The 26,035-nt window shown below is 39.6% G+C and overlaps 1 protein-coding gene across 2 annotated transcripts in view; it reads right to left on the reverse strand.

The window, feature by feature from the left end:
* The window catches only part of SLAIN2 (SLAIN family member 2), an 81,106-nt gene extending 58,221 nt beyond the window's left edge, over positions 1–22,885 (reverse strand). For both annotated transcript variants that reach the window (XM_028100673.2, XM_028100672.2), the window contains exon 1: positions 22,210–22,885. In XM_028100673.2, coding sequence (XP_027956474.1) covers positions 22,210–22,598 — 389 coding nt within the window. In that variant the 5' untranslated portion in view covers positions 22,599–22,885. The remainder of the gene's footprint in view (positions 1–22,209) is intronic.
* Positions 22,886–26,035: the final 3,150 nt, after the last annotated feature.

Consider the following 26,035-nt stretch of genomic DNA (forward strand, 5'->3'; position numbering starts at 1 on the left):
TTCTCTTTTTGAGTTTTTTAAAAAGAAAGATAAGAGTATGTGAGGATTCCTAACATATACTGTATACTGAAATGGTTAGAATGCATAAAATACTTTTGAGAGGCAAGAGGGACGGTATTTCTAGAACTGACATTTTCCTAGAAAGAAAACCCAATCTAGTCCTCCATTGTTAGAATTTGTAGTTGTGTGTGTGTATATACAATTTATTTATATATAAATATATTTATATATTATGTAACTGTCTTTCATATGGGACTCCAGGCATCCCCATCATCTCTTATGCTCTACCCTCAACCCCAAAGAAACCTGCCCTGCACATAGTAGAAAAGGAATTCAATATTGCAGAATGAATGAAAGAAATAACTATAAAGAATCCATAACAGGGGGGCGCCTGGGTGGCTCAGTCGGTTAAGCAACTGCCTTCGGCTCAGGTCATGATCCTGGAGTCCCGGGATCGAGTCCCGCACAGGGCTCCCTGCTTGGCGGGGAGTCTGCTTCTCCCTCTGACCCTCCCCCCTCTCATGTGCTCGCTCTCTCTCTCTCTCTCTCTCTCATTCTCAGTCTCTCAAAATAAATAAATACATCTTAAAAAAAAAAAAAGCATCCATAACAGGGCACTGCACTTTTTCTTTTCTTTTCTTTTTTTTTTTTTTAAAGATTTATTTATTTATTTGAGAGAGAGAGAATGAGAGCGATAGAGAGCACGAGAGGGAAGAGGGTCAGAGGGAGAGGCCGACTCCCCGCCGAGCAGGGAGCCCGATGCGGGACTCGATCCCGGGACTCCAGGATCATGACCTGAGCCGAAGGCAGTCGCCTAACCAACTGAGCCACCCAGGCGCCCTGCACTTTTTCTTGAAAAATTATACAAAAATTCTACAGTTATTCTTGATTGTACCACTTAGTAAACTCTAGTTGCAAGATGAGAACTAAATTTTTTCTATTTAAAAAAAATTTTTTTAAACATTTTTTTTCTATTTAATTCGTATCCACTCCACTTCATTTGTTCCTTTCAAAATACTCATAACAACTAACCAGGATCTCTCCCAAGGACAGTTATCAATTATGCCAGGGTCTTTAAGAGACTAAATTTAACCTATTCTCCATCTCTTAACTTTCTTCCTTTCCCATCAGTTTTTGCCATATCACTTATTAAAGTTTAATTACCAAAACTAGAAGTGATGACATAGGGTCTGAAAATACACATTACAAGTGTAAAAACCGAGTTTTATTTCGTCACACATTTTCTGTATCACAGGATTTTTGTTAACTCTATCAACTGCTGCCTCACAGGATACAACTATAAATTTGTTCCTACTATTTTATTCTATATTTAACCAGAAACTTTTAATTTGAAGAAGCTTTTTTTTGTTTCATCATAACCAATTATCATTCTTTGGACATATATTAGTTTCAAATAGTTATAGTCCTAATTTTTCTCCTGAGTATCATAGGGCTCCAATGGTTTACTACAGACATGCTCCCAAAATCAAATACCTCCAAACAAACACAAAATGGCACCACTATTTTTTCCAGTCAATGAAAGTTTTATGCTAACATTGACTGTTTCCTCTCTCTACATATTCAATGTGCTCAATCAACACATCCTATCAATTCATTAATGCCCCTAAAATCCATCCCTTCCTTTTCATTTCCACTGACTTCACTCAAGTCTAGACCCTCATCTCACCCAACATAAGCAATTTAATAATCTCAAGTGGTTTCCCCATACCTACTAGACTTTTACTCTTCCAATTTATCCTCTGCCCACTACCATTTAGCTAAAATACAGATCAGTATAACATTGTTTTACAGCTCAGAAACTTTCTCATCAAATATAGCCCCCAGCTTAATTTTTAAGATCTTGCTATCTCATCCAAAATGACATCCTTTGATCTTCTCTCCCATGTACTCCAGTAAAAAACCCTCTTGTCCAGCCAAACCAGACAAATAAATGTTCATGTCATGCATCCTGGATAGTTAAGCCATAGATGTTTTTGTTCATAATTTTAACAATGGGGGTAGGAGGCAGAATTTCCTTTTCATTTTCCTGATCTAATTCAAGCCTCACTTCAAGACCAATTCAAGACTTGCCTTTTTCATGAGGCTTTCCAACCACCATAGTTCTCATGTCGACTTCTTACCACTTTAACATACTACTCTACTCATAGTAAGTACCGAATGTATGTGTGAAGATTAACTCATAGGATGACCGTTCATCCAGTTTGCCCAGGGAAGTCCTAATTTAAGCCTGTTGTTTTGGCATCCTAGCACTCCCTTGACTCTCAAATAGAGCCCAGGTTTGTACAATAAATTACTTTAGTTTTCTTAATGTTCAGAACATTACTAGTTCATGACTTGGAAATGTAAAGGGAACACAGTTACTAGAATGCAATCCTTATTCCTGCAACACAGCACTAAATACTTCTGGTTAGGTTGAGGCTGCATCGTATAAGTATGCTGTAAAGCAATTATCTAAGGTGATTTTGCCCCCAGGGGACATCTGGCAATGTCTGGAGACATCCTACAATGCACAGGACAGCCTCCACAACAAAGAATTATCTGGCCCCAAATGTCAATATCCTCATATAAGAAAGCTAGTAAGGGGGCGCCTGGATGGCTCAGTTGTTAAGCGTTGCCTTCGGTTCAGGTCATGATGCCGGGGTCCTGGGATAGAGTCCTGCATCCGGCTCCCTGCTCGGGAGGGAAGCCTGCTTCTCCCTCCCCCACTCCCCCTGCTTGTGGTCCCTCTCTCGCTGTCTCTCTGTCAAATAAATAAATAAAAAATCTTAAAAAAAAAAAAAAAAGCTAGTAAGACCAAAATGCTGTTTTTAAACAATGTAAATGTCTTATAAGAGGAACTACTCTGGGGCGCCTGGGTAGCTCAGTCGTTAACCGTCTGCCTTTGGCTCAGGTCATGATCTCGGGGTCCTGGGATCGAGCCCGAGCCCTGCATCGGGCTCCCTGCTCTGCGGGAGGCCTGCTTCTCCCTCTCCCACCCCCCCTACTTGTGTTCCCTCTCTCGCTGTGTCTCTGTCAAATAAATAAAATCTTTAAAAAAAGAGGAATTACTCTGATCTTTAATCATTTACTTTGATAGGATGATTTTTATGTAATCAATTATGAAGAGTTGGGATGAAATGGAAAGAATATCACTCAATACTTTGGCTTGAATTCCAGTTTTGCCATGTGTTTCTGGGCACAAGAGGCTGATAAAACTCAGAGGCTCAGTTTTCTAGCCCTTAAAGCATAGCTCTGCCTTCTGTTCCCACCTACATACAATTGTCATACTAATAATCTTTCCAAAACACCATTTTGCTAAGAATATTCCACCACTCAAAAATCTCTTCTTAGATTTCACAGGCCAACCACAATATGGTCCCAAACCCAATGATTCAACTATTTCTCGCTTGTTCCCCAACATACTTCACTGAGGTATCTTCCCAGGCTTTCTCTTTACCCTACTCAAATACAGTACTCATCCTTTTTGATTCTGACAGAACAGCAAGAGATACCTTCCACCTGTACCTAAATCCTTTGTCACATTCAAGTCCATATAAGCCTTTCTTCTATGAACTCTCATTGTTGGTTTCAGAGAGAACCGAATTCCGTGTTCATTCTGTCTCCAAATTAAACTGTAAGTACCCTGAAGCCTTAGTACCAAGTTCTACTTGCTCATTTAAAGAAATATTAACGTAGCAGTTACCATTGGCCAGGCACGGTGCTAGACAGGAAACTAAAGATGAATTAGGACAAAACTAGATTATACACAGTGCTATTTGTTAGCCTCTCTTATTCACTTGATGTACTACCATTGAGACCTGTAATGCCTGCTTGTGACACAAGTTCCAAGCCTCTAGACTCAGGTTTCTAGGATTCATCAGTTTTTTAAATTTCATTTTTTAATCCTCTCCAGAACAGCCCTAGCTAAAAATAACCAATGGCAAACAAGAATTTTAGTATGACAAGTCAACACAAGTCAATTATCTCCCTCCTAGAAAGAAAATTAGCAAGCCCACTCAAAAAATACATCCTGAAATTACTAAATTATTTCTGCAGCTAATATTAAAGACATACAATCTAATTACATTATTCTTATAAAATACTAAATAGGCACTAAATACATACTTCTAAAACCTAACTCAATAGCATCTATTAAGTTCCATTCCTCAATGTTATCAGACATACAGGCCACTTACAAACTTGGCCTGGCCCACCCTTGCTTCTTATTCACACCTTTCAAACAAAACCCTTTAACAGCCACACAAAGTTGGTACTTTTTTACTCTCACAAAGTTGGTACTTATTTCTCACACAGAAATGAGCAAAATCTCTTGAATAGAGGGCTGTGTGTGGGAGGAGTTTCCTTCTAGGAAACTGTAGAAGTGGGAGATGGTTTGATTCATCCTCATGGATTCTAAACCTCTAATTTTTAACTAAACACTATCTCCCTCTTCACCTTACCTTTCCAAATACTTTCACAAATTTCATATCGGATATTATGGTACTGCATTATCTTGTTTTTATTGCTTTTCACATTTCAAGGAGATACAATCACTTTTTCTTTTCCTCCCTATATACCCTTTAACACCTTTAAGAAATTTCACTTTTATTTCAGCATTTGAGCCTTTTCAAAGTCAAAGCAAACTGTAGGTTTTGCATTTTTTGGAGCCACACCTAGTTTAAAGACCTAGTTTTAAAAAGCCTTCCTCTTCAATAAGCTAGTCTGTTCCTAAAGGTGTCCATTTCCTCCATAATTTGGATTCCCAAGTGAAAGACACCAGAGGATGTGATTTTGAGTAAATGCAACAGGCAAAATAAGAACTTATATTACCTAAAGTCTTAAAACTTACATATTTTTTAAAAATTCTTTTTCTTATTTATTTAGAGAGAGAGAGAGACAGCAAGAGAGGGAACATAAGCAGGGAATTGGGAGAGGGAGAAGCAGGCCTCCCGCTGAGCCGACGGCCTGATGCGGGGCTCGATCCCAGGACCCCGGGATCATGACCCGAGCCGAAGGCAGACGCCTAACGACTGAGCTACCCAGGCGCCCCAAAACTTACATACTTTTACATGTTCATTTTTGCTACTAAACTAGCACAAGAGACAACATGCAGTGTGCTTTGGCTAGTATGAGTCCTTACCATAAGGAACAGTACATTATTGTAACTCAACCCATTTACATTAAGACACTTAATTCTGCTACTTACCACTCAAATTGTTTCCTTTTTTAAAAAAATGTCAAAATTAGGGGCACCTGGGTGGCTCATTCGGTTAAGCGTCTACCTTCAGCTCAGGTCCTATCTCAGGGTGCTGGGATTGAGCCCGGTGACCAATAGGCTCCCTGCTCATCGGGGAGTCTGCTTCTCCCTCTCCCTCTGACCCTCCTCCCTGCTTGTGCTGTCTCAAATAAAATCTTTAAAAAATGAATAAAAAATAAAAAATGTGGGGCACCTGGATGGCTCAGTCAGTTAAGCATCTGCCTTCAGCTCAGGTTATGATCCCAGGACCCTGGAATCGAGCCCCATGTTGGGCTCTCTGCTCAGCAGGGGAGCCTACTTCTTCTCCCCCTGCCTGCCGCTCCCCCGCTTGTGCGCTCTGTCAAATAAAAAAATAAAAAAAAACTTAAAAAAGTGCCAAAATTAAACTGATTTACAAATATAGTTTTAGGTATGTTCCTAGCAGACAAGCAAGGAGGCAGGGGCCTTGGTAAGTGGGGGAAGAAGGGAAAAAGCCCTTCTGGTTTACCGGGCATCAGCATCAGGTTCCCTGAAGTTTGGCATACAGATCTCTTTGCCCAGAAGGCTCACGAGATGTGAGCTACACACAGCTTTGGGGTTCGTTATCTGATACTCCTGGAAAATAAAGTTTCAGGGTTTTCCACCTCCACAAAAATAGATATACTTTATTTAGGCAAATCCGATATTAATATTTACACTTGGGGGGCGCCTGGGTGGTTCACTTGGTTAAGCGTCTGCCTTCAGGTCAGGTCCTGATCCCAGAGGCCTTGGGAATGCAGCCCTGTGACAGGCTCCCTGCTCAGCGGGAAACCTGCTTCTCCTTCTCCCTCTCCCTCTGCACCTCCACCCGCCCCTCCCTGCTTGTGTTCTCTCTCTTGCTCGGCTCTGCCTCAAATAAAATCTTTAAAAAATTAAGAAAATTTACACTTGGGTAATTTATTTTTTTTAATTTTTAAAAAAATTTTTATTTATTTTTTTAAGATTTTGTCAGAGAGAGAGAGAGAGAGAGAGCAAGCACACGCACAAGCGGGGGGAGCAGCAGGCAGAGGGAGAAGCAGGCTCCCTGCCAAGCAAGGAGCCCGATGCAGGACTCAATCCCAACATCCTGGGATCATGAACTGAGCCAAAGGCAAACGCTTAACCGACTGAGCTACCCAGGCATCCCTGAGTAATTTCATTTTTAAAATGCAAAGTTAAAAACAAGAATAATAGATAAAATCATATACAACAGCTGACGGGCTCCAGTTCTATCAAAAACACATGTCTAAACTTATTGGAACCAAATTTTTTTCATCTTTTTTTTTAAAGATTTTATTTATTTATTTGACAGAGAGACACAGCAAGAGAGGGAACACAAGCAGGGGTGTGGGAGAGGGAGAAGCAGGCTTCCCACGGAGCAGGGCCAGGACCCTGGGATCATGACCTGAGCCAAAGGCAGACGCTTAATGACAGCCACCCAGGCGCCCCTTTTTTCATCTTTGATATACAATCTTACTACCACTAAGTAATAAGGAAAACATCAATGGTTTTCTAATGCATCATGTTATATTATGATCCCTACCTATGTGACCACAAGGTAATGAAATTGACTTAAATCTCTTAAACAGGATTTTTAAAATAAGATTTGAGAGAGCGCACACGCGCATGAGCGGGCGGCACAGAGGGAGAGAGAATCTCAAGCAGACTCCTCGCTGAGTGCAGAGCCCAGTGCAGGGCTCAATCTCACAACCAAAGCTGAAACCAAGAGTCGGATGCTTAACCAACTGTGCCACCCAGGAGTCCCATAAATAGGATTTTTTAAATTATAAAAGCAATTTGTATTCATAACAGGAAATTTAGAAATCACAAAAAGTACAAATAAGTTTAAAACAGGGTGCATCTGTTAACCTACCAAAGAGATATCACTATCTTAATTTTAAAACTGATTTTTTTTAATGTCAAACACTATCCAGACAGTATTTTCTTCTTTAATTCATCATGGGAGAGTGTAGATTCAATACTGCTAGTATTCAGAATGCGTGGGAAACTCCTCATCTCAACTAGCCTAAGAGTCATCAAGTCAGGCAAGAATTTGGTCTCATCAGTTTCCAGCTTCACCTCATTTCAACCTAACATCACTGACAATCAGATTGATTCAATGTAATTTACTGTAACTGAACTCTTACTACACATAAGATACTGAGAGCCTGTTCAGACACATGAAGATGAATATGATACTGTCCCTCTGCTGAAACTGCTCACAATCTAGACTACAGAGACCAAAGTACAAGGTTGTCTTGTTACACTGACTTTAAAAATGGTGTGTAAACAGTGGTAGGTAACACTGAAAAGGAAATAAACCAAGCAGGATATTTAGAATTTCACAAAGAAAAAAGGGGCTCTGTTGCTGAATGAACATCAGAACATGCCACCAGGCAGGAATGTTCACGAAGTTTGCTGGCAACAGTAAGTAAACACAGGAAAAAGGAGAACTGGAATTGGACTGCTCAAGACTTTAAATACCTTGCTAACCCATTTTTATTCGCTAGAATAATGACTTTCAATAGTTTTCAAAACTCATACCTACCCTCACAAGGAAAAGAATCTTCCATTACTGAGAATATTCAGAAAAATGTGCTATAGATTCAGAAAACAAAACAAAACAAAAACAAAAACAAAAACTAAGGGCCCCTGGGTGGCGCAGTTGGTTGGTCATCTAACTCGTGGTTTCAGCTCAGATAGGGATCTCAGGGTGGTGAGGTGGACCCCAGCACTGGGCTCTGAGTTTAGCGAGGAGTCTGTTGAAGTTTCTTCCTCCCTCTCCCTCTAGGCTTCCCCTCACTTGCTCGCTCTAAAATGAATAAATCTTTAAAAAAAAAAAATCTATGATGCTCCCATTGCTAAAGATCTCTCCCACATTTAAGCTTAGCACTTTGTCTTGAAGGTACCTTACACTCCCAAATAGACTGTAATATTTTAATCACAGAGTTAAAAGAACACTCAGAAGTAACCTAATTCAACTAATTTTTATAAACTCTTTGTAACATCCTTTATCACAGGACTATTCAACAGTCCTCACTGCTGAATGTTACTTACATTTTTTTAATGTAATCTACCCCCAATGTGGGGCTCGAACTTGTAACCCCGAGGTCAAGTCATATGCTCTACTAACTGCGACAGCCAAGTGCGCCTGAAGGTTACTTACACTTTTTAAAGACAGTCCATACCAGGGGCTCCTGGGTGGCTCAGCTGGTTGTCTGCCTTCGGCTCAGGTCATGATCCCAGGGTCCTGAGATCGAGCCCCACACAGGCTCTCTGTTCAGCAGGGAGCCTGCTTCTCCTTCTCCCTCTGCCCCCCTCACTGCACTCACTCGTTATCAAATAAATCTTCTAAAAAAAAGTTTATAAAAATACAGTCCATAACACCTAGAAACAGCTCTATTAGAAAATTCTATCTTAAATAAAAATTTGCCTGCCTCTAATTTATATCTATTGTTCTAGTAATGATCTCCAGTTATACAGAGTAAGTCTAATAATCCTCATTATACTCCTTCAAATATTTAAAAAACATTCTCTTCTGAAAGCTGAATATCCATAGGTTAAATACATATCAAATGTTTTATTCTCACGCTTGAGTCTCAATTCACTCTATCAGCTATGTGACTTTGAGTTTCACTTCATTACCTGTAAAATGGGGATAACATGACACATGCCACAACACAGATGAACTCTGAAGACACAATACTAAATGAAATAAGCCAGACAGAAAAGGGTACCTACTTTGTGATTTCACTTACATGAGGTACCTAGAGTAGTCAAATTCATAGACACAGAAAGTAGAATGGTAGCTGCCAAGGGCTGGGGGCAAGAGAATAGGGAAATTGGGGAGTTACTGTTTATACAGAGTTTCAGTGGGGAAGGATAAAAACTTCTAGAGATGGATGGTGGTGAGGATTGCATTACAATTAGTGTACATGCCACTGAACTGTACACTTAAAATGGTTAAAATTTTTTTTGTTTTGCATATGTTACAATAAAAAAATGAATAATGTAAAATTATGCAGATTAAATGATTTGCCATGCATAAAATGCCTTATACAGTACTTTGTATATAAAACATAATTAAACAATAGTGATTGTAATATATTTTACCAACCATGTGGCCCTTCTTGGCCAAATTCCATTTTTTAAGAAAGCAAGAACCTGCTTTATGATGTCTCTCAGCTTCCCCCACATTGTGCTGTTCACACATAGGGGTTCTAAGTATTTGTTCTATTAATAAAAAAATTTTTAAGTCACATCAGAATCACTGGAAAACCACTAAGAAGAGAATAAAATGCTCATCTAGATGTGTAATTTCTCAATTCATTTAAAACACACACGTGAGCCACGTTAAAGTAACATCTCCTTGGTACAGAAGAGTCTAGAAAACAAACTTCAAGATGTTAATCAGCAAATAACTGCCAAGCTATTCAGATAAGTAGTGATAATTATACAAATCAAACTGCTTTATTAATCTAGACTTAGCAAATAAAATTACAAATTCTACCAATGGTCTCCCATGAAAAGCATACACAAAACAAAGAGGCCATGTAATAAAGTTTATTCTTAGGTACGAAGGACCGTGAGTGAAAAAACACAGCAAGTAAAAACCACATACTATCTATCTCTAAATTAGGGAAGTTTATCAATAAAATTTACTGATAAGAAGTCAGTCTGAGTTTAATATATCTTCATAAACTTAAGAGAAAATTGATTTAAAGTAAAATGGATTTAACAAGATATGAATGACTTATCCGATTTCTAATTTCAAATTTTTTGGGGGGAGTGTGGAGGGGCAGAAGGAGAGAAAGAATCTTAAGCAGGCTCCCCACTCAGCGTGGAGCCCCACATGAGGCTTGATCTCACAACCCTGAGAACATGACCTGAGCCGAAATCAAGAGTTGGACGCTTAACTGACTGAGCCACCCAAGGGCCCCTCAAACATTTTTAAGAAGGTACAACCATTTGTCCTCACCAGTCTGGATAATTAAACAGCTTAAAAACAAGAGGCATGACCACGTGATCTCAAAGTCCATTTCTAATTTCACTTTCTATGATTTTATGTTCTGCAAAAGTTCCTAGGGGCCCCGCAAAGAGCCTGACAACTCATTATCAATTTTTCCTAACATCTCTATTTTCAATCTATTGTCTCCACTACAGATACAGGGGTTTATGTCAACAAATAATGGATCTCTCAAAGAAAAAAGGGAAAAAATAAAATGACAAACTTCTAGATACTAATATTAACTAACAAATACTAATTAGATAATGCAGTCACTATGAATATATGTGCAATATTAAACTCTCATCTACAAAAGTGCAGCAGAGTAGATGAATAAACAACCTAAAACTCATTTAGAACGTATTTCACATATACATTCCCCTTTTGCCCACATGTAAATTCCTTTTCAATTAGCACAATTCACAGTATGGATGGAGAAAACAATCTTAAGAGACTTGAAGAGATGGACAAGTCAGTTCCTAACTCTCCTCAACAAGAAATATATTAAATAGCAAAGATTTTTATGTGTATATGTACTTGTTCATTCTTTTACATGAGGCCCTTAAAAAATTCTAATGAAAGCCATTAGTAAAAGCTCCTTTCTTTGAAACCCAAGACTGCTTCTTTCCTCAATAAGGTACAATGTTCTAGGTAAATTTAGTGAAGAAAATGTGGATTTATGGAAAATTAGACTGAAATTATGTTTTACAAAAATGTAGGAGCCTGAGAGTAAAAGTACATGGAATCAAAGCACAGAAACACTAAAACCAAAATTAACTAAAAATGTTAAATAACTGTACATGTAAAAATAGGGATATTATGGGAGTTGATTACAAGCCAACAGGCCAAGGGAAGATATGAATAATATTACATAACACAAATTTCAATTCTAGTACAACAAAAAGATGTAATAGTGATATGGAACCACTGCAGGTATTTACACATCTGCTGAAAACTTCACCCTGCACAGAGCAGAAAACCTAAGAAATTTGTGATTTGCCTCAACAATTTCTCAAAAGGCTGGGAAAGAAATGAGAACTGGGTCTGTTCTGACCATCACCAACAAATTAACTGGGGATATGAAAATGATCAAAATGCTTGAAGAAAGAGAACATTTCATTTTAGAGTTTATCACAGAAAAAAAAACTCTAAACACAGATAAGCAAATCAATTTTTAGAAAATTTGATCTAAAAACATTCATAGCACATTTGATGATGCTAAAAAATTATTTTTAATGGGAGGGAGTGAAACTGGTATTGTGCTTATGTTAAAAAAAAAAAGTCCTTATCTTCTATTGTAATATTTAGTAAGTAAATGATATCTTGTTGGAATTTGCTTCAATATAGTTCAGGATGTTGAGGTTTGGGTGGTATAGATAAAACAAGAATGGTATGAGGTGTTTTAAGTGTTAAAGATGGGTTATAAGTTGAGGTTCATTCTACCTTTCTATATGTTTCAAATTTTCCAAAATAAAAAGTTTTTTAAAATTTCAATGCAAAGATAGGCAAATCTGAAACTGAAATAATGAAACAGTGAACAGTGTGCCAAGAACTGTTCTTAACATTTTACATATATTACATTAAATTCGATATTACAATAATCATCTCTATTTTGGAGATAATGAAGAGGTTCAAGCACAGAGATTAAGTGGTTTGCCCAGGGTCCCACAGGTAAGAAGGCTGGGAGCAGGGACTTCAACTCAGGCTATCTAGTTCGAGTCAAAGCTCTCAGCTACTACGCTATCAGATTCCCAAGGGCCCCAAAGGCCAATTTAGCAAAAGAATAATGAGCACAAAAAGAGGTCCTCATATAAAGAAATAAAAATGTACACAGATGTCAAGTTATTATAGACAAATGACCAAAAGACAGAACTGGGGGGACACATAATACCCTTAAGTAAATAATAGCATAAATCTTAAAAACAACATAAAAATACAGGGCACCTGGGTGGCTGTTGGTTAAGCGACTGCCTTCAGCTCAGGTCATGATCCTGGAGTCCCTGGATCCAGTCCCGCATCGGGCTCCCTGCTCGGCAGGGAGTCTGCTTCTCCCTCTGACCCTCCCCCCATCTCATGTGCTTTCTCTCTCTCTCATTCTCTCTCTCTCAAATAAATAAATAAATCTTTAAAAAAATAACATAAAAATACAGATAATTAGAGTTAGGTAAAGAATGAAAAATTTTAAAATAAAGAGTAAGACTAACTGGGTTCCAATCCAATCTCAGCCACATACTTGAGTGACTATAAGTAAATTATTTAATCTAAGCTTTAATTTCCCCTTCTTTAAAATGGAGGTTAATAATAGTCTGATCATATCCAATTATAAGGAAGATAAAATATGAGGTGGTTAGCATAGTATCTGTCATATGTTAATGCAATAAATAACTGTTAGCTATAATTAAAAATAAAAGAGCAATAAAAATCACATTGAAGGATGTCTACTTTCACCACTTGTACCCAACATTATACTGGATGTTCTAGCCAGGGCAATTAAGCAGGAAGATAATAAAATAGGCACCCAGACTGGAAAAGAGGTAGTAAAATTACCTTTATTAGCAGATGACATTATCTTATATATAAAAAAGTCCTAAAAAATACACACACACACAAAACCAACTATGACAGTTAAAAAGTGACTTCAGCAAGGCTGTAGAATATAATGAATAAAATCAACTATATTTCTATATGGTAGCAATGAACAATCAAAAAATGAAATTAAGAAAAAACAATTCCATTTACAATGACATCAAAAAGAATAAAATAACTAGGAATAAAATTAACAAGATAAATGCAAAACTTATAACCTAAAAATTACAAAACATAGTTGAAAGAAATTAAAGCCCTAAGTGAATGGAAAGACATCCAATGTCCACAATTTCAAAGAATAAATACTGTTAAGCTCTCAATATAGACTGATCTACAAATTTATCTATAGGCTCAATACAATCCCTGTCAAAATTCCAGCTGCTTTTGCTGCAATTTACCAGTTGATCCTAAAGTTCATATAGAAATACAAGAGACTCTGAATACCCAAAACAATCTTGAAAAAGAACAAAACTCCATGGAGGACTCACACTTTCCAACTTCAAAACTTACTAAAAACCTTTAGTTATCATGACTGTTTACTACTGGCATAAGGACAAAGATCAATAATAAAGAACTGAGAGCTCAGAAATAAATCAATACATTTATGAACAACTGATTTCAACAAGAGTACCAAGACAATTTCATGGGGACAGGAAAATCTTCAAAAGGTAGACAGGATATATACGTGCAAAAAGAATGAAGTTGGGACTCCTCCTCACATAAAAACTCAAAATGGATCAAAGCAAATGTTGGCAAGGACATGGAAAAACTGGAATCCTTTTGTAATGCTTGTGGGAATGCAAAATGGTGCAGCTGCTATGGAAAACAGTAGGTGGCTCCTCAAAAAATTAAACACAGAATTACCATTTGATCCAGTAATTCTACTTCAAAAGAAGAGAAAGCAAAGACTTGAGATATTTGTACACTCATGCTCACTGCAGCGTTATTCACAATAGTCAAGAGGTAGAGAGAAATCAAATGTCCACTGACAGATGAATGGATAAAGAAAACGTGGTATATACATAGAACAGAATATTATTCAGTCCTAAAAAAGGAAACCACATGACATGCTATACCATGAGTGAACCTTAAGGACATTATGCTAAGTGAAATAAACTAGTAACAGAAAGACAAATACTACATGATTCCACTTATGAGGCATCTAATCTCATAGAAACAAAGTAAAATGGTGGTTGCCAGGAGCTGGGGAAAAGGGAGGCAAGGAGTTGCTGTTCTGTGGGTGTAGAGTTTCAGTCATGCAGGATGGAAGGATTCTGGGGATCTGTTGCACAACAATGTGAATGTGGTTGACAATAATGAACTATATGCTTGGAAACTGTTTGAAGGCTGACTTTTGTGGGGGTTTTGCACCACAAAAAAATAGCATATACATATACATTCCATATTTAAATATGAAAATCATATGCATCACACAGCTCAGGTTTGGGATAGAAAGATTTAAGTGTTGCTTTTTCTTGCCCATTGAGGATTATAAGATTAAATAAAGCTTTGGAGACACCTCCCCCCCCACCCCGCGAAGGAAGGAAATTCTGAGACATTCTATAACATGAATCTTGAAGACATTGTGCTAAGTGAAATAAAGCAGTCACAAAAGCATAAATATTGTAGGATTCCATATATATGAGTTATTTAGAGTAATCAAATTCATTGAGACAGAAAGAATGGCTGTCAGGGGCTAGGGAGAGAAGTGGAGTTATTATTTAATTGGTATGGAATTCCAGTTCGGGGAAAATGAAAAAGTTCTGAAGATGGATGGTGGTGATGGTTGCACAACAGTATAAAATGTACTTTAATGTCATTGAACTATACATTTAAAAATGGTTTAACGTGGCAAATTTGATATTATGTATATTTTACCACAATTAAAAAAATGGATCAAAGGGGCGCCTGAGTGGCTCAGTCGGTTAAGCATCTGCCTTCGGCTCGGGTCATGATCCCAGAGTCCTGGGACTGAGCCCTGCATCAGGCTCCCCACTCAGCAGAAAGCCTACTTCTCCCTCTTCCTCTGCCTGCCTTTACCTCTGCTTGTGCACGTGCTCTCTCTCTCTCAAATAAAATAAAAACGGATCAAAGACTTAAATATAAGAGTTAAAATTATAAACCTCTTAGAAAATAGGAATAAATCTTGTGATCTTGGATTAGGCACAGGTTTCTTAGACATGACATCAATAGCACAAGCAACAAAAGAATAAATAAGACTTTATAATATTAAAAACTTTGTGCTTCAAAGGACTCCATCAAGAAAGTGAAAAAAAAAAAAAAAGAAGAAAAAACAGGGACACCTGGCTGGCTCAGTCGGTTAAGAGTGCTTTTGGCTCAGGTCATGATCCCAGGGGCCTGGGATTGAGTTCCTTGCTCAGCAGGAAGCCTGCTTCTCCCTCTGCCTACCGCTCCCCCTGCTTGTGCTCTCTCTCTGACAAATAAAATCGTTTTTTAAAAAAAGGAAAAAAAAGTGAAAAAAAAAACCAGAATGAGAAAATATTCACAAATCATTTATTTCATAAGGGATTAGTATCCAGCATATATACTCTTACAACTTATTATAAAGACAGTTAACACAATTAGAAAATGGGTAAATGGTTTGAATAGACATTTCTCCAAAGACAGACAAATGGCCAAAAAATAGCTGAAAAGATGCTCAACACCATTAGTCATTAGGGAAATGCAAATAAGAACCACAATGAGATACAAGTAGAATGGCTATATAACAAAAAAGAGACAATAAGTGTTGGAGAGAATGTGGCAAAACTGGAACCCTTGTGTATGGGAATGGAAAACAGTCTGGCAGTTCTCAAAAAGTTAAACATGGAGTTACCATTTGACCTAGTAACTCCACTCCTAGGTATATACTCAAAAAATGAAAACATGTCCATATAAAAACTTGTAAATAAACGGTCATAGCAGCATTTTTCATAAAAACTAAAAGGTGGAAAGAACCCAAATTCTCATTAACTGATGAATGGATAAACAAAATGTGGCAATATTATTCAGACATAAAAAGGAATGAAAAGGGGTGCCTGGGTGGCTCAGTTAAGTGGCTGCCTTTGGCTCAGGTCATGACCTTTGGGTCCTGGGATTGAGTCCTGCATCAGGCATCCCTGCTCAGCAGGGAGTCTGCTTCTCCCTTTCCCTCTGCCTCTTACCCTCCACCACCTCGTGTGCTATCTCAAATAATCTTTAAAAAAAAAAAAAGGAATGAAAAAAAGGAAATGTTCTGATACATGCTACAACACGAACCTTAAAAACATTATGCTAAATGAAAGAAGCCAGACACAAAATGCCACATATTACATAATTTCATTTATATGAAATGACCGGAATAAGCAGTTCCATACACACAAAGTATGTAAGTGGACATGGGGTAAGGGGGAAATGGGAAGTGACTGATAATAGGTTTGGTGGTTTTTTGGGGTTTTGTTTTTTAAGCAGGGGGGCAGGAAGGGTACTAATGAACAGTAGTGGTTCTGGAATCAGATAGTGGTGACAGCTGCACAAGTTTTGAATATACTAAAAAAAGCCACTAAATTACACTTCTTAAGGGCAAGCTTTATTGCATGTGAATTACAATCAACAAATACTTATGGATAAAAAAAGTATACTAAGGGCATTAGTATCAAAAGAGGGATAGCCCATAATATGGGAGCAAAATATGCAATAAGACTAAATGACAAAGAGTGGGCAGAAATATTCTTTAGCTTCTGTATTTCTGTCAATACTTTGGACAGAAGTATTGGACAGCCCAAATAAACATTTGTCAAAGGAAACTGAATTTCAAATAAAGCAAGGTGATAGACGATAAGTCAGAATGTAAGCCAGAATATAGCTTGAAACTGACTTAGGCCTACCCCTCAAATAATGTAAAATAATTGTAATTTTGTCACTGAATTATTGATTCAAAATATGTTAGTCTAAAGTACCATGTCAGGTTGAATACACACTTTTCCAAAGAAGACATCCAGAAGGCTAACAGATATGTGAAAAGAAGTTCAACATCACTCATCATCAGGGAAATACAAATCAAAAACACAATGAGATACCACCTCATACCTGTCAGAATGGCTAGAATTAACAACACAGGAAACAACAGATGTTGGTGAGGATGTGGAGAAAGGGGAACCCTCTTACACTGTTGGTGGGAATGCAAACTGGTGCAGCCACTCTGGAGAACAGTATGGAGGTTCCTCAAAAAGTTAAAAATAGAACTACCTTACAACCAGCAACTGCGTTACTAGGTATTTACTCAAAGGATACAAAAATACAGATTTGGGGTAAATGCACCCTGATGTTTATAGCAGCAATGTCCACAATAGCCAATATTGTATATGTACATATACACACAATGGAATATTACTCAGCCATCAAAAAGAATGAAATCTTGCCATTTGGAATGATGTGGATGGAGCTAGAGTGTATTATGCTAAATGAAGTCAGAGAAAGACAAATACTATATGATTTCACTCACATTGAATTTAAGGAACAAGACAGATGGACATATGGGAGGGGGGAAAAAGAGAGGAAACAAACCATAGGAGACTCTTAACAACAGAAAACAGAGTTGATGGAGGGAGGGAGATGGAGGATGGACTAGATGGGTGATGGGTATTAAGGAGGCCACTTGTTATGATAAGCAGTGGGTGTTTTATGTGAGTGATGAACCACTTAATTCTACTCCTGAAACCAATATTGCACTGTATATTATCTAACTAGAATTTAAATAAAAATTTAAAAAATATTAACAAAACAACATGTCAGCGTCAAAAGTGTAGGTAAGAGGAAATATGATACTTTCTGAAGAGAAAAATAAGCAGGTCTAGAATTTCTAGACCAAACTTATTCCTTGCAAAATTCAAAACTGATTTAAACAAAATGTGAAGTTAAAAAAGGAAAAAGCCAGAGGATTCACCATGAACAAGTCAAACCAAGTAAAATGCAATTTCTACTTTGATAGGTTTACTTCATTGCAGTTAAGACACTGTAGGCACAGTATAACTTAATTACAGCAAGCAATTGGCAAAATCTTTCATAACATCCATACAAAATGGCATATGGGGACGCCTGGGTGGCTCAGTCTGCCTTGGGCTCGGGTCATGATCTTAGGGTCCTGGGGTCGAGTCCCGCATGGGGTTCCCTGCTCAGCATGGAGCCTGCTTCTCCCTCTGCCTGCTGCTCCCCCTGCTTGTGTGCACATGTGCATTCACGCTGACAAATAAATCTTTTAATGGCATATGGGCTTGATAATAACAAATGGAACTAAGTTACTGAACAACCACAATGTGTGCTGATTAAGAGACTGATGTTAATCTGGAGGGATTCTAGTTGAGCTGCACATTTCAGAGCCCTTTACTCTGTCATTTTAACATTTTTAACAACTTGAATGAAGACCCAGTAGGTATGCCTATTAAATGTGAAAATGACAAAAAATAATATTAAATGCCTAAATCAAGAATAAGAAATGAAATCAAGACTAATTTAAATATAAGCCATACACACACACACACACACACACATGAATATAAATACAAAAGCCTAAAGAATTCATTGCACAAAAATAGGGTGAGGGAGACTTAGTTTAACAATTTATGTATAAAAGATACTAAGTATAATTGACACTACTGGATCATATTAAACATAAGCAACAGAAACCAAAACTGTTAATGAAATATTTGGTTTCAAAATAACAGCATTTACCTCAAGCAAGGTGTATCCATCACACACTGGTCAAGTATCATCTAAAATGCTAAGTACAGGGGCACCTGGCTGGCTCAGTCAGTACAGCATACAACTCTCGATCTGGGGTTTGTGAGTTCAAGCCCCATGACAGGTGTAGAGATTAAAAAAAAAAAAAATTAAAAAACATAAAACGCTGAGTACGGTTCTGAGTACCATGTTTAATGACAATGCGCAACTAGAATTCATTGAGAAAAGTGATCATGGTTGAAGGATCAGAAAGTTATATTATCTAGGAATGATGAAATAAACTGGGGCTGTTTTACTCTGCAGAAGAGATGGGAATGCTCAGTGTGCGTGGTGGGCAGAAGAGGTCAACAGGATCATGACAGTAGTCTTCAAATATTTTAAGGGGCCATTCATATGGAAAAGGGATTATACCTGGAAAAAGCAAAATACAGGGGGAACAGCATAGGCTATAATGTCATAAAGTCCTGGATTCAAACCCTGACTCCATCATTTACTGTGTGTTATTTGATGCTTAGAAAGATTGTTTCCTGGATGCCTGCGTGGCTCAGTTGTTAAACGTCTGCCTTCGGCTCGGGTCATGATTCCAGGGTCCTGGGATAGAGCCCCACATTGGGCTCCCCGCTCAGTGGAAAGCCTGCTTCTCCCTCTCCCGTTCCCCCTGCTTGTGTTCCCTCCCTCGCTGTCTATCAAATAACTAAATAAAATCTTTTAAAAAAAGGTTGTTTGCTTACCTAAAAATGATACTTAATTCAAAAGTGGATAAAAATTAAATGCAAAAATGTTTATAAGCTATCCGGTATAGGCTAATACACTGTGATGTACAATGATGTTAACTGCTTTCTCTGACTCTTCTGAGTTGTTCTATAACAGTGCTTTCCAAACTGAGATAAAATCCATTAACGGGTCACAAAATCAGCTTAATGGGTTGTAACTAGCATTTTTTCCCTAAAGAAACAGAAAATATTAGAGCTTCCCACATGTACTAAAACTATAGTTTTGTGATACATTTGTTTCAATTATTCATATACTTGTGTAATAGGCTATGATGTAAAATGTATTTCTTTATCATGAAGGAGGGTCCAAAAAAAGCCACCAAAAAGGCTGTGAAAGCCACTGCTCTGAAGCACTGTTTTCTAAGTGTGTTCTATAGGTACTAGTTCCTTGGGAGCTCAAAAAAAGTTTACCACTTAGAAATTTACTATATTCAATAACAATTAGCATATTAAACAAGTCCAGGATTAAAGAAACCGGTTTATTTTTGTTAAACTTTATTTTTCCCACATATATTTAACCTCAGACCCACCATTATTTTTTCACACAGTATCTATTAACATCTTCAGAACTAGCATTTTATAGTGTACACTTGGGGAAAAACATTACTCTAGATGAAAAAGAAGGTACAATGGGTGTTAAGTTACAGAAAGTAAATTTTTGGTGTGCTAAGAAAAAATTCTTAATTCTTTGAAATCATCCCCCCCCTGCACTAACACCCACCCCTTCCCACTTGTACTCCAAAAGCATACTCTAAAGCACTTTAAATGATTTATAAAACTTTCAATTCACACAAATCTTTTCAGAAAAAGGAAAGGATCAAGATATGTAGCCAGGATCAAAGCAATAAGCAGGAACCATATGGTCAAAAGAAAACTCCGGCATAGTATTTAAGACTTGCTTTACCTGAACAAACTCTGCTCAGAAACCAAAGCAGCAAAATACGTATTCAGCTTCCCCAAGTGGAGTCAATGTGTTCTAATAATACATAATCTAAAATGGGCTCGTGAGTGCAGCTAATCCTCATTATTAAGAGCATCATTATCATCATCACTTGGAAGAGACATGTGATGATATTTAAATGATTCTGGATTCTTTTAAAGTGTACACACACCCAGGATTCCTCTGGGAGGACGTGATCTCACACTAATATGAAAAACTGTCACTACCATAGACAGTTCTAATAATATTTCGTATTACTTGGAAATAAAATAACAGCTTGATATCATATATTCGAGTATCTCTGTAATTCAAACCTTCCTAATTGGGAGTTACAAATATCTGACTCTGCTCTAGCAGTTGTCAGAGCATAAAAGTCCCTTCCTACTCTCCCCACCCCCAGGCTCCAAAGCCACCTCTCCTCAAAGTTTGCCTCAGCTACTTGTAACCATTATTTTCTTCCCAATTTCTGAGCATTCTCAGTACTTTTGTTCCTCTTTTTTTTTTTTTTTTTTGCAATTCACTGTATATCTCCTAGCTTATTTAACTGCATAAAACTTGGCTCCCAAGACTGTAACTGCCTTAATGAACAGGGATCAACATGTTAATGAATCTTTAGACTTTCCCACAAGATCCTATAAGAGCTTACTGACTATTTCACGATTTAAATAACTAGGCTTAAGAGTAACTGCAGTTAGTTTTGGAGAGTTTACTCTGTGTCAGACCCAGTGCTAAAACCATACATGGATTACCTCACGTAATCTTCACAACTCCATAGAGATAAGAACTATTATTTTGTCCATCACATAGAGGAAGAAAGTGACGCTCAGGGTAACTTGTCCAAGGTCATACAGCTAGTGTGGCAGAGCCAGGGCCTGAATCCAGGCAAAGCTCTTAACTATCTCAGTAACGGTAAAGTTGGACTTCTGCAATATTAGAAGAATTTCCACTTCACTGGCTTAAAAGTTTCAATTTCAACAAAGAGTTAACACATTTTAGCTACAAATCAAAACTTTAAAAAGGGATAAATTAAGACAGTTTCTCATAGACATCTTTATGGGGTTGCAATAAAATGAGGGAGAATGCCTCCCATGACCTATTTATGTAAGTGATATTATGGTATAGGTCACAATTCTATCATGAAGTAGCTTATGACAATACAGCTTTGGTTTATATTTTTACAATAGGGCTCCTTTTCTCTGCCCCTAGGATGACATGGAAATTAAGGATGGATGTGATAACTGTCACTTCACAGCACCGAAAAATGACAGCCCCAATTCTTGTTTAAAAAATAAGAGCCAGGCTCTTGTTCCACCCTTGACTTTCCACACAAAGCAGTACCATCCTCTGCCCTCTTCACACAAAGCAAGCTTTACCCCACTACCCAAAGGGGAGTGCTGATTCACACGGTCTCCCCATCGCGGCCAGAAATGTACCCATCTCCCACCGGTCCAAACCACTGACCACCGCACTAGACCACTCTGGTCTGCTCCCCGCAGCCGGTGATACCTCATCATGCAAACCCCTTCCCGACATCCAAAATGCTCAGACCACCCTCCGAAAGCCAGCGTTTCACACAAAGCAAGATCCTTTCCTTACAGTGCAGTTTCCCACCGCCGACTCCTCCCCCGGCGAGGAGCCGTTCCTTCCCAGGCTGTGCCAAACCACAGACCCCAACAGGGTCTAAAACCCAGAGGGTCCACCACAACCCAGGGGAAAATAAAACTAGCTACAACGCCGTTCGTTCCTCTAGCACGCCTTGAATCCCCAACTCCAGTTGACCTTTCCGCAGCCAAAGCAAAAAACCCACCAGTCCCGGGCAAGAGAGCGGATCTGGCTACACAAAGCGAGGTGTCTTACCAGGGGTACCCTCGGAAGACGCTCTCCGCCCCCGGGCCCGTCCCCGCCCAGCCCCGGCCCCACGGCCCGCGCTCACCAGCTCTCCTCCTCCTCCTCCCAGCCTGACAGGCGCTCCAGCTCCTCGGGCCGCAGCGGCTCCACCTCGTCCAGCAAGCCGCCCTCGCCCGCTGCCAGCAAGGAGGTGGCTTCCCGCAGCTCCTCGCTACTCGTCCGCCTCGGGCCCGACCCGACCCCGCCGCCGGACTTGGCGCTGAGGCCCAAGGGGAAGCCCCGAGGGGACGCCGCGCCGGAGGAGGGAGTGGACGAGCCAGCCCGAACCGGACTGCCGGGCCCGAGGGAGCCGACGCCCTGCACGGCCCCCGAGCGGCTCCTCAGCTGTTCGTTCTGCTTCTCCAGCTTCTTCACCAGCTCTTGCAGCTTCCGCACCTCCTGGTCCGCGTTCACGTTGGAGTTAACGTCCTCCATCCCGGCCCCGCCGCCTGTGCCGCCTGCCACCCGCTCGGACTCACAGCGACAGGGAGAGGGCCAGGGCAAAGAGGCGTCGCCGCCGCCGCTCACTCTAGCCGAGGCGCCGGCATACAGCAGGGCCAGGCCCCACCGCCAGGGTCCCCCCAGCTCGGGTTCCGAAGCGCCGCTGGCCCCAGCCGAGCCGCCTCATCTGCGCCGGCTCCAGGATTGGGGGAGGCGGCGCCAATATCCGGCCTTGGCCGCCATCTTCCCTCCGTCCCTCCGCCCCCCGCAGCCCGGCCCCGTCGGTGACCTCAGAGCGTCGGGGGTGGACGCGGCCGGCGGCGGGCGCTGAGAGGACCGAGCTCTGAGCGCGCGGAGGGGCGGGGCCGTGGGCGAAACCGGTGGGCGGGGCTTCGGCCGGAAGGGGCGTGTCCGCAGCGCCGTGGAGGTGGGAAGCTGCCCCGCTGGTTGGGAAGAGCGATTCCGGCCGCAGGCGGGGCCGCCGCGGGGAGATAGGCTCGTGGAGGCGGGAGAGAAGTAAGGACTTGGCTGTGGGTAGGGCTAAGATCGCAAACTCAGATTCTCCGCCTATTGGTCTTGGATAGGGGGCGTGTGATGTGTTCTCCACCCCCAAACACTGGCGTGTGGGACCAGCGCCTGATCCTATCTCCTGGCTGGTTCTCTGGTGGGCGCTTAGCCGGACCCCTTGGAGAGAGTTTATTTTGTCTGTTTGTTCAGCAAATATTCATTCGATGCCTACTTGAAATAGGAGATTGTGAGGGCTGGCAGGAGCCTCAGGGACTGTCGGTGACCTGTTTCTTCCTCTGAAAATGAGAAAACAGAATCGCAAATGGTTGAGAGGTCTAAGGTCAAAATAATAACCAGAAGTTGTTGAGTGCTTACTATGGGCCGGCCACTATGCTAAGCATTTTTTTTTTAAAGTAGGCTCCACACCCAGCGAGGAGCCCAAAGCCCGCTGGAACTCACCGGAGATCAAGACCCGAGCCCAGATCAAGAGTTGGCCGCTCAACGGACTGAGCCACCCAGGCGCCCCTGTGCTAAGCATTTTAAAGGCATCTCATCGATTAAAACAGTTTTTCTGACTTAAAGTTTACTGCACACTGGCTTGGAAGCGGGGGATAGAAAACCGCTCCTCTTACCTTTGTTAATTGATGCGTAATCTGCTCTTTGGATCGTTTTCTTGGGAAAAACTTTTTCATGGTGTGTCTTGACTTTTTAAAAAGTGTATTAAGAGAACTTAATAAACTTAATATTAAAAGAACTAAAATAAAACTAATAAGCAAAGATAAACACTGATGAATGCTGAGGGACGTATGAATGTAAAAAAATCTGCCTTCAGTGGCACCTGTTCATAATGTGTACTAACAGCAAAACAAACCAAAAACCACTTAAATGGGTTTATTTTTTAATCACATTCATTATTGTTCAGATGTCAGCTGTGAACTATTTGGTTTATGTTTGCAGGTTTCCTCTAATTGCCTCCTCCACTCTTAGCTTATAAATGATCCAGTCCTATTACACCTGGGTGTGGACTTTTAGCCTCTCTGTGCTGTATTTTCCTTGCCTAGAATATTCTACCTGCCAAATCTGATTCCTTTTTTTAAAACCCATGCTTGCATATCTAGGAAAACTTTTCCTGACAACTCCACAGGATTTAGCTGTTCTGTTTACTCTAGCATTACCTGGTCAGTAGTTTTCAACAGGTGTTTGTATTTTAAATTTTTTTGCTTCTTTTTTGTTTTTGTCTGTTCACTTGATGAAAAGAGACCATTTATTTTGTTTTTTTTTCATGTCTAGTGTCTGACACAGCAGACATTCAGTATCTGGTGTGTTGAAAGTTGAGAAGAATGTAAATTCTGACAGGTCAAGGTCTAGATGTTTATTCATAGCAAAAAAAAGCATTGAGTATTTTCAAAATTTGCTGACGACTTATAAATAAGTATTTTCTTAGATATATGTATCTAATCAAAAGATGTCTTTGCTAACACAGTAACTGTGAAGTAATATGTATTATCTATATAACGCACATCTGAATATCATTGCTGTCTGACACATCTGAACTAGTTGCCGGAGGGTTCAATATCACGACTGCTTCACATATAGCACTTTTCATTTGCATTTAACAGTTTGTGACATAGATGCCAACTGGCTAGGTTCCTTAATGAGAACACTTCAAATATATTCCTTGAAAAGAATAGTTCATATGACATTATGAAGTTAAACACTAATATTTCATGGAAGCAAGAAGAGGTTGGTGTGACAAGGAGCAATGAATGGAGAATCAGAAGGCCTGGTGGCAGATTCTAGCTATAATACAAATGTGGTGCTTGACCTTAATCTCTGATCCTTAAGCAAGTCATACTGGCTGTATATTTAAAATACATCTGAATACTTCCTGGCACCTCCACTGGTACGACTGTCATTCCAATTCCCGTCTTTTCTTGTTTAACTTACTGTGGTACTTTCTTAATGGGCTGTTCCACTTTGCTGCTTACAATCTGTGATGCACACAGCAACCAAATGATCCTTTGCTGAGTCGCATCAGGTCACTCCCCTGCTAGGAATCTCGACTTGCTTCTCAACATATTTAAACTACCATGTCCTTTTCTTGGCTATAAGACTGGATATTTGGCAGCTTGTACAAGTATCTTATTGACTTCCAATCACTCTTCCCCGCCATCACCCCACTCCAGCCACACTGGCCTTTTTGATGTTTTTTTAAACATGCCAAACATGTTTCTACTGTAGGAACTCTGTACTTGCTACACCTTCTATCTAGGATTCATTCTTCCTCCACATTGTCACATTACTAACTCTCTCCATTCAGGTCTCAGCTTATATCTCACCAACTGAGTTCACTATTCTCATCGTTAGGACCCTCATAAAATAGTATCATTCCCCAAACTCTTAGCTTGTTTCATTTTTCCTCTGACACATCATCTATTTCTTCCTTTGTTGCCTATTTCTCTCCAGTAGAATATGAACTATGTGAAAACAGCATTCACTGCAGTATCCCTGGTGCCCTTACTATATTGCAGATTTTCAATAAATGTTGAATAAATGATGGATTTAGGTCAAGTGAAGCCTCCTATCAGAGATTTTCAGATAAATGTGTTTGTTATGTCTCAAATCACTGAAGTGGAAATTCCTAATAATGTTGAATGGTTGGTTTTTTAAAATTATATATTTCTCTTCCAAAGAGCAACATGTCACACTATATATGTCATCCTCAAAACTAGGTCATTCTCCACTTCCTGAGTGTCAACAGCCCTTAAGAATTGCTGAGGAGAGAAAGTCTCAGGTTCTCACTTAAAAGTATGAGGACAAGAATATTTCCATTCTGTCCTAAATGTTGCCTGGATCCTTCTCTTTCAGGTTAACTACAATACTGTCTTCTCTGATGACCCAAGTGTTAGAGCATGCTTTTAAAA

Source organism: Eumetopias jubatus, unplaced genomic scaffold (genome assembly GCF_037043125.1).
Source record: "Eumetopias jubatus isolate StellerSeaLion01/CBP00866 unplaced genomic scaffold, mEumJub1_p1.0 scaffold_2, whole genome shotgun sequence".
In the NCBI taxonomy this organism is placed as follows: domain Eukaryota; kingdom Metazoa; phylum Chordata; class Mammalia; order Carnivora; family Otariidae; genus Eumetopias; species Eumetopias jubatus.